This window comes from Xiphophorus maculatus, chromosome 18 (genome assembly GCF_002775205.1).
Source record: "Xiphophorus maculatus strain JP 163 A chromosome 18, X_maculatus-5.0-male, whole genome shotgun sequence".
Classification (NCBI taxonomy): Eukaryota; Metazoa; Chordata; class Actinopteri; order Cyprinodontiformes; family Poeciliidae; genus Xiphophorus; species Xiphophorus maculatus.
In genome coordinates this window covers 17,417,931-17,428,129 of record NC_036460.1, presented here as the reverse complement: position 1 = coordinate 17,428,129, position 10,199 = coordinate 17,417,931, and the positions used below count along the sequence as shown (strand labels likewise).

At 40.1% G+C, this 10,199-nt stretch overlaps 1 protein-coding gene across 1 annotated transcript; it reads right to left on the bottom strand.

Annotated features, from left to right (window-relative positions):
- Nucleotides 1–699: 699 nt before the first annotated feature.
- LOC102226317 (rhodopsin kinase 2-like) lies at nucleotides 700–9,392 on the bottom strand. Its single transcript, XM_005803393.2, has 4 exons — nucleotides 8,702–9,392; nucleotides 6,047–6,484; nucleotides 2,421–2,692; nucleotides 700–1,747 (listed from the first exon to the last, which is right to left on the bottom strand). Exons 1-4 carry the CDS (start codon nucleotides 9,296–9,298, stop codon nucleotides 1,417–1,419), a joined length of 1,638 nt encoding a protein of 545 aa, XP_005803450.1. The 5' UTR covers nucleotides 9,299–9,392; the 3' UTR covers nucleotides 700–1,416.
- Between the last annotated feature and the right edge of the window lie 807 nt (nucleotides 9,393–10,199).

Sequence of the window (10,199 nt, the reverse complement as noted above, 5' to 3'; positions counted from 1 at the left end):
TGAGATTAAAGTCAGAATTCTGAGTTTAAAGTCAGAATTCTGAGATTAAAGTCAGAATTCTGAGATTAACCTCAGAATTCTTCTTTTTTTTTGGCGGCCCTAATCCTCTTCTGTACTGATATTTAAAATAGCTAACTATCAAAATATTGATACAGAGTTTACATTTTTACATGAGGGCCACACAGTGACAGTGCTGTCTTGCGGAACATTTACCTCTGATTTAATAATGTCACTTTTTTAAAGGAATTGTTGGAAAAAAATCTAAGGGTGAAATTTGTTATATTCACCAACAAACAAATAATGCTTTAAATTACAATCTACAAAATGATGTTTAATATTTATATGTTGTGGTCAACGGTTTAATGGTAAGAAAGAGTAAGCATTGTTAGCCAGCAGTTTATTTTAACAGATTTCTAAACATGTGGGTAACAATTTGAATTTTCAGCTGGCATAAGGAGTCTAAATTTGCTTGCTAAAATTGTAGCTTACTTAACTTATTGCAAAGCAATTTTTCAAAGCTGACAGATTGAAAAGTGTACCAAACACAGGATAAGCTATTAAAACTGTTTGCTAAATGTATTATATCAATCACATAATGAATAAATTAGCTTTCTTGGACAAGGAGAAATTATGTATCTACTTAGTAACCATGAAGGCTAAATAAAACATTCTCCACTAAAAGGAGATTGGCACTTTTAATTGCTTTTTTTTTCTAGGCGGAAAAAGAAAGTGTGTGGACAAAGTTTCTTTGTGTCTGGATTTATTATTAAAAATGACTACATCCTCATAAATACCAGACCAACACAGCCAAGCTAATTTTGTTGCTGAGAGGTGATGGTGAGGCTTTATGCACTTTGTTGGTGTTTGGCGACACTTAGTGGTGAAAATCTGTCATTGAGAGGATTCACATGAATAAACACTGTGTATGACTTTGCCTTGTCACAACCAAAAGGCCCTATTGGTTTTTGGCACATTGTTGATTATAAGAATTAGAAGATTTACCAGCAAATACGTTATCATAACCCAGCAATTTGTCAGTGACATGCAACCATTACAACCATTGTTTACAAACATATGCGAACAATTGCCTGCTGAAAAGGATGCATGATGTAATGGAAACTATGAATCCACTGGGACGGACTGTCTAACCAGGAATAGAAGGACAAAGTTTGAAGCAGCTGAACCCTTTTGTTTTACTTAACTTTTGTGAATAATGTTTTGTTATGTTTGGCCCTGGCATCATTACTACCAGACTTTTTGTCATATTAAGCTTTGTAACAGTACAATAGAAAAGAAATGCATTGATTTGAAGAAAAAAAGGCAAGTGCCTAAAATGTCTCTGAGCAGCTTAATTTAACACGTAGCGCTAACAATGAGTGAATTTAACAATTTCTTCAAGTAAAGAAATCCAGAATCTCACAAAATGTTGCACATCCTAGACGTCCACATGTTCTCTTGGCCATGTCCGTTCACTTCCGGATTATTCAATTCGTCAAATACTCCACTGTCGATTATTTCCCTCTGCCAGCGGACAGAGACAGCGCCAGTACTGAACTCCTTGAAGAATTTCTCGTCCTTAGCATCAAACTTGACATCCTTGATCTCAGAGTTGTCCCTAAAGTCTTCAGAGTCTTTGGAGTAGACCACATTCGGTTTTGGCACCCAGGGGGGCTCCACCAGCCCTGCCTCCAGACGGTGGAAATTGATATTCTTGAAAAACGTGTGAGTCCTTGGGTCGTCATTTCTACTGTAAAAAAAACCAAACAAACAATCTGTTTTTATTGAATTGGTTCATGTGACTTGAGGTGTCAGACTAAAAAAGCACCAATTAGACTCATCATGTACATGAATGCCATTAATTTGAGGAGTTTAAAGATCAATTTTAATATATATATATTTTTTTACTACAAACACTCTAAAACACATTTTGGCAAAGTATTTGATGGTCTTAGTTCTAAGTCAAACTCGTTCAATTTTTATTGCTTAAATTAAATAAAAATTCTTTTTTACTTTGAATATAAAACAGAAAAATAGATATTTTTCATTTTTCACAAATGATGAAATGTGTGAACATTTCATCATTTGTTGTAATTTTAATGTTTTTGCCAGAATCTCATCATGTTTTTGCTCATTAAACCCAGAATAACGGCTCATCAGTCACAGCAACAACTTAGGCTGTGATATCAGGATGTAAAAATGTCATAATTATAAAATAACACAGAACTATTTCTAAAAGCAATGTGAATTTATGTTTTCTTAGCTCTGCTTAATAAAATGTAATGCCCCTGTTTGGATCAAAATGTGTATCTAGCTCTTCTGATCCTGTTTGTTCTTGTCTCCATGCATATTTCTCCTACTACCACATGATTTCTTTCTTGACACCATACTCCCGGTATTTTGTAGTGAGGGACTTTTCTTACCGGCACCCAAGGCGAAACAGAACCTTCTTCTTGAGAAAGTGGTTGATGATATCTTTGGTTGGACCATCAAAGCTTTTGTCTTCAAACTTGCAATCATCCTCCAGAGTTCGACGAGTCACCTCACTGTTCTGGACCTTTTCCCTGAAGTCTTTAAAAGGCAAACGACCAGACACCATCTCATAAATGCTGCAGCCCAGAGCCCACCAGTCCACAGACGTGCGGTAGTACTCCTGCTTCAGGATCTCTGGAGCCATGTAGCCGGTCGTACCAGCCTGCGACGACGAACAGAAGAGATTCATTGAAAACTGATGGGAAAAATCACTAATGAAGACAATAGTGTCACAAGATAAAGTTGGTGAATGTTAAAGTTAAACATCCTTCCATCCATCCATCCATCCGTCCGTCCGTCCATCCATCCATCCATCCATCCATCCATCCATCCATCCATCCATCCATCCATCCATCCATTCATCCATCCATCCATCCATCCATCCATCCATCCATCCATCCATCCATCCATCCATCTTCTTCCACTTATCCATGGTCGGGTTGCGGGGTCAGCAGCCTAAGTAAGGAGGCCCAGATTTCTGTCTCCCCAGCCACTTGTTCCAGCTCCTCTGGGGGAATCCCAAAGCGTTCCCATGTCAGCAGTGAAACATCGTCCCTCCAGCGTGTCCTGGGTCTTCCTGTGGGCCTCCTCCCGGTGGGTCGTGCCTGGAACACCTCACCAGGGAGGCATCCAGGAGGCATCCTGACCAGATGCCCGAGCCACCTCAACTGGCTCCTCTCAACATGAAGGAGCAGCGGCTCTACTCTTAGTCCCTCCTGAATGACTGAGCTTCTCACCCTATCTCTAAGGGAGAGCCCAGACCCCCTACCGAGAAAACTCATTTCGGCCGCTTGTATCCGTTCGGTTATGACCCAAAGCTAATAACCTTAAATGAGGGTAGGAACGTAGATCGACCGGTAAATCGAGATCTTTGCTTTTTGACTCAGTGCTCTCTTCACCACAACAGACCGGTTCAGCGTCCGTTTCACTGCAGACGCTGCGCCAATCCGTGTGTTAATCTCCCGCTCCATTTTTCCCTAATTCATGAACAAGATCCCGAGACAAATAAACTCCAAGTTGGGGCAAGACATCCCCCTGACCCAGAGAAGGCACTCTACACTTTTCTGGCCGAAAAAAGTTAAACATTTCAAATTAAATGGTGAATAATTAGAGGTATCTCAGAAAAATTAAACAATACTTACTAACAATTATAAATTTTTTTAATCAGAAATGTTTGATGAATGGTCAGGTCATGGCCTAGAAAGAAAGAAGACTTCTGATTTGCTGTCACCCTTCACAAAGAAAGTGAGTCACATATTAATAAAGAAGTTGGCTGTGGCACTCTATCCAAGAATATTAATAGAAAGTTGAATGGAAGAAAAAGGTTTGGCAGACAAAGGTGATATTAGCAGCTTTAAGAGAACTGTGAAGCAAACCAAGAGTTGGGGTACAAATCAGTGCTTCAAGGATCCAGGATAGTTGTTGCATACTTTGTTTAAGCCACTTATAAACCAGAGACAATGTCAGTGTGGGCAACACTACAAAAATGATGAAGGAGAAAAAGGGCTCTTTTCAAATTTTGCCTACACTAGCAAAAGGACCAAAGATAAAAAAGACTAAAAAAATCCCCTTCTGATTAATGTAAAGGTTTCCTGAGTCTGAAGGAGGATTGAAGAGGCGCAGAAAAGCCAAACTGTTTGAGGTTCAGTGTAAAGTTTCCACAATGTGGGTTATTTGTGGAGGCATGCCATCTGCTGGCCCTGGTCCTCTGTGTTTTATCAGGACCAACATTACCGCAGTGATCTACCAGGAGATCGTTGCAGACTGCTGCTGAACTGGAGAGCTCCTTCACTACTACTGCATCCTCAATGTACGAAGGAGCGCTATCGCATATCCTTCCTCGCAGCAGCTGTAAGACTAAAAATCAGCGCTCTCAAAAAACTCAGTTAAGTGTTTACATTCCTGTTGTTTTTTACTCAATTTCTGATTTCTTGTGAATATTCTGCTGTTCTTATTGTATACAGATGCATTTGCTCTTGTATTTTTTAAAGTATCCTCAGTTGCACATGTCTTTGAATCTGAGAAAACAGTTAAAAAAATGTCAGTGTAGTTTTTCTCTTATGTTATAAGTTTGCTGTAGAACCTCTCATTCTTATTTTCTGTTTTCATATTTGTTCCCTTGTGAGAATCTGCATGCTTTATTTTTACTTTGCTGCTGGCGCACTTGAATTTCCTCACTGTTGAACAATAAAAACATATTTATTTTCTATTCCATTCTATATTTCAGCATTAAGATACATTTTTATTGCCCTTATGTTACTGAGTTTTTATTTGCTACAAGTTATAATTTATTTATTTCTAATTAGTAGAAATAAGTGCCTAAAATATATCACTCTGTGTGAAGCATAAATATAAATGTACTTTTTTAAATTAGGTTCTGATGAGGTTCATTTATCAGAATTAAAAGATCTTTTAAAAATAACCAACTTCAAGCAGATATTAAGCATCCTTTTGATTAATCCCACATTGCTTTATTAAAGATTTATATTGGTCTGATGTAATATTCTTCTCTTAAATATTGTGTTTTCAGTAACTGCAAGAGGGAAATAGTCATAACTAATATTTAATTAATCTATATAAGAAGTTTCACTTTGTAAATTGAGTTAAGAAAAATAAATTATCTTTTCAAAAATGTTCATTTGTTAAATTAGGCTGTATAAGCTTTGTAAGGACTAGTAATTGGGGCAACACTGATTTTGGCAAAGACAATTGTACTAACCAGTAACTGCAATGAGTGCTGAAACAAAGCAAATCTTTAACATGTCTCAAGGACAATTTTCCATTAAGAAAACAACTTAGAAAACGACTGATTTTAATCATTTATTATTATATTTTCAAACTACAACTTCAATTAACTTAATATAGAAAGTTGCACGTGAAATACTTCAAATTTGATCAGATCTTTATGCACTTTATACTCAGACCCCTCATCAAGCTATAACACAACGTAACGCAAAAACAAAAGCAAATCAAAACATGACAACAACAGACACCACCATAAACCTCAGAGTAAGGGAGTCTTACAGCTGCGAAGGATATGCGATACCGCTCCTTTGTGCATTTAGGATGCAATAGTCTGTCACTGAAGGAGCTTTTGAGGTTTTCCTTCAGTTTGGACCAGCTCTAAATCACCTGACTCATCATAATGAACAAAAATGCAAAACCCACAATGTTTCTGGCATTTGTAGGACACAGATTAGTCAGCTAATGCTCACAGGCTCTACCTGGTCTGCTGTACATTTCTGAGTCAGAGCAGGCTATAGCTGAGCATCAGGTCAGGCACCTTTTAATGAGATAACGTTTGGCTGCACAGGATCATGCTCGACTGTAAGGAGAGCTATCATCCCTGTTCCCGATAAGCTACTTGAAATGGCAGCTGAACTGTGCGGTGAAAGGAAAGAAGAGAAGGCAAAAATGTACCATGTCTGAAACAAACTGCTAAGGGTTTTGCCATGCTGTGCTCCAAGTAGAGGAGGATTTTGCAGCCGCACAAACCACATGAATGTCGGGTACTCACCCTCTGGCAAGTCATTTTTCCTTTTGGCAGCTCCACAGCCAGTCCCAGGTCTGACAGTCGGCACTGGCCCTTCGCATCCAGCAGAACGTTCTCAGGCTTCAGATCTCGATACACGATGTCCATAGAGTGCAGGTGGAGGATACCGGCAACAATCTGGGCTGCGTAGTAAACAACACGCTCCATGCGGATGCCTCTCTTGCCTAACTCATAGATGTGGAACCTGAGGTCTCCTCCAGACATTAGGGTCATGACCAGACACAGGTGGGTTTTGCTTTGGTAAGCGTAGGCCAGGTTCACAATGAAGGCGCTGTTGACCTTCTCCAGGATCTGCTTCTCCATAAGGGCCAGCCTCTCTCCTCCTTTCTTCTTCAGACGATTCTTGTCCAGCTTCTTGCAGGCGTACATCTGGCCTGTGTGCTTCACCTGGACTGCACACACCTGTCGACAGGACAACATAATTCATTTTAATACCAAGACTGGCTTTAGCATCTGATGGATTATTTTAGCATCTTAAAATGCACTACCTGGCCACATTGCTACCAAAAAAAGTCACTCAGTCTAATTATTATGACTTCCTATAGCTTTCCTATTGCTTAGAGTTCAATCTTTATGCTCCCTTGCAAACTGAAGCTTTTTTGTCAAGTTAGCCTCACCGATTAGTGGTATTTGAGTTTTCCTCAAATTGTGGAATTGCTCTTACTTTCACTATTAAACGTAGACCAGAGTTCTGTTGTTTTTCTTTGATTTGATGTCACCAATCATTTAACTGATAAGTGATTCATCGCCAATCAGTCATTCAGGGTTTTGATAAACACATTTCTTCCGCAAAGATGATTGTTGCCCACTATCCTTCCAGTTTTTAATTGTGGACTGGACAGTTCTTAACCCACTTCCTCTGGTCATGGAAGAAGGGTTAGTCTGTTCCGTCAAGCAGAGGAAACATCTAAGCAGATTGCAGAAATGACTAAAACTGTAATTTCTGCAATCTGCTTAGATGTTTTCTCTGCTTGATGGAACAGACTAACCTTTCTTCCATGACCACAGGAAGTATCTTTTTATATGGTTGTCAAAGAAATGAGAAGGTACCTATTCCATCAGTTTTGGGTCAATTAGCTTATCAGCTGAAAGATCATCAGCAGTGCAGTAATTATCCAATAGGAGGCTTGTACCTTTTTTCTTAGTTAAATTCAACCATTTTTGACCAGGGAGTGTATTTCTTTCTGCTGACTTTTTCCTGTGCTGATTTTTTCTTGCCAACACTGGCGGAACAGAAAATTGAGAAAGTTATGGCATATTAGGACAAGGCACTCAAAGTAAAACCTTGTGTTATGTGAATTAAAATTTGTCTTAATCTCTTGCTAACCCTTGCTCGTGTAACAAACAGATGATCTCATGATGAGCGCTTATACTGATCTGGTCAGAAGTTCACATATATTTAGCAAGAATATCATATTCAATCTGGACTTTTTTGTTTTCCTCCCCTCCAGGGGGTCTTTTGTGGGCTCTAGTGTCCCTTATATAAAAGTAGGCTGACAGGAAAGGGGGGAAGACATGCGGAAAATGTAACCTGGTCCGGGAATCGAACCCGACCGCGTTGAGGACCCAAGTCCTCCAAACATGGGTCGCGCTATCCCCTACGCCACCACAGCACGGCCCCAATCTGGACTTTTAATAATTTATTTAAACCCGTGTTTTTAAAGAATGAAATGATTATAAAACAAAAAGCGTCAGTTGTTTAAGAACAATAGAGTGACCATGTTTGAATTATTTGTGCACCTACTTTAATCAACAAATGGTCAAAATGATACATGCACCCTGGTTTTCACTTGGTTACATATCCATCAGCAACGATTGTCCTGAGGGAACCTGCCACAGTGTCCAACTGTGGACTAAGATTTGATTTGAGGTTGATTTAGCCCTTCTCAAAAATTAATCCAGGGATTTTGTGGAATACCCCTATACCAATGGGTTCCACAGCCTGATGCTGCCACCACCATGCTTGAAAGTTAGTTTTGAGTTTTAAAAAAATCTCACTTTAGTCTCTATGCTGCACTGTATAAGACTGGCAACTTATCCAGGACATACCGCACTTATCACTGGATACTTTTATGAAGTATGTTGGGCCTTTTGTTAGTATTACATGAGTAATATATACTGACTTAAGAAATTACTTGCACTTTTGAGCAATAATGTTGTACAGCAGGAGTATCCAATTCCAGTCCTTGAGAGATACTGTCCTGCAGCTTTTAGACACACCTAATGGCATACTAAAGAGGTAATTCAATCATTAGGTTGAGCTGGGTTGGAGCAGGGATGTTCCTAAAAGCTCTCAAAGATTGGATGAAGATCCCTGTTGTACATCCGCCATGCCATAAAACAGTTCTTCAAATCCAGGCCCTGAGTACCGGTGCCCAGAAACTTTTAGATGTGTCCCTAAATCTAAATGTTTGGACACATCTAACTCCCTTCCTCAGCATGCAGTCAAGTTCTCCAGAGTCCTCATTATTTGACTCAGGTGTGTTGAAGAAGGGACACATCTAAAAGTTGCAAAGCACCATCCCTGCGCTATAGTTTTAATGAGCTAGAGAAAGGCCTATTAATTTGTCTGTATTCTACTTTGAACATGTTGATTTTGATGGGAAGCTTTGTACCAACCTCACCAAAGCCACCTCTGCCCAAACTCCTGAACTCGTAAAAATATCTGTCAGTAATCTTCTGCCTTTCGCACTCCTTCCACTGCAGGAATCGGTAATAGAAGGGGCTTCTCATGTACTCCAGGAAAGGTTTTCCTTTTAGAAATTTTCTAGTTGCTTCTCTCATCTGCTCCACGGCTGCCTTGTCGTTTTTGTCGAAAAGAGACAGGCACGCCTTGACATCCTCTGCTGTGAGAAAGGAGAGGAAAGTCTGAGACTGTGGCTGACAAAACTTTGACAGTATCCTCTGTTTGGCCTTTTCTTTGGTTCCGTCCTCGGCAGCGCTCCAGTTGTTCAGCTCCTCCAGAAACTCAGCAACAGCCACACACTGAGGGTCAGAGGTCAGGAGAAACTGCTGAAACAACTTCCTTCCTATAGGCTGCTGCTCACAAAGTGACTCATAGGTCTTCTCCAGTGCTGCCCGAGGAGCAGAGAACTTCTTTGGCGTGGGCAGCGTCAGAGACTCTCGGCGCATTCTTAGCTCGTTGCTATCGGACTCCAGAGCTCTCAGGTAGGCTGTGTTGGCCACCAAGCTGACCAGACCTGCCAGGTCACCCATGGGTGGATAAATCCTGAGGTGTACTGGGAAACAGCTGTTAAACTAAGAACACTTAAATTCACCCATCTGGAAAATCTAGGCACAAGAGAGCCCATCAAGCTCCCACATCTTGAACGTTCTCACCGCCTTGTCCCACACGGCTTTGCACGTTTTTGCAAAGACGGCACTTGGGGAAAGCAACTTATGTGGTTTGAACTTAAGAGGATTTAGACTGGTCTATTATTAGGAGATACAAAGTGGCTGTGGGCAACCGCTGAACTGCCACTCTGACAGGATACCAGCTCCAACCTTGAAGTCACTGGAGACCACTGAATTTATGAGTTTACAGACTTCTTTAGAGTAACCCCCAATATTGTAATAGGAGTCAGGTTTTCACTACATTTAGAAAAATACAAACAAAAAATAAACCAAGTCATTATGTTGTGAAAAATACTTATTTCTCACAGCCAGCCCACATTGGTCATCATTTTTACTTATGTTCATTTTGGCACAAAACACTGAGGCTGCTTCTTTTTTCACATCAACCTCAGGTTAAACAAGGTTGATGCAGCCTTCCAACCAATAGCATCTCTAAGTCAATTATCCGGCCAACTCTCTTCCACTTACTCTCCCGTTTATTGGTTTTTGAGCTGGCAAAGAAACCAAAAATTTCAACTTTTTAGTTCATTGGGTTTCAAATATAATCACCGGGAATACCTTGACACTGGAACAATGCCAGCCTTACATGTAATCCAATGCTCACTGTATACTGGGTAACAAGGTTACCTGTCATGTAGAGCAGTTTCGCAGCCTAAGCACTTACATCCGTAAATCCAACCTGTAACCAATCAGTACCACATGCACATTCCATAAAAAACTATTTTTCTGTCTGTAAAAGGCTCAGAGGAACATGCTAGACAGA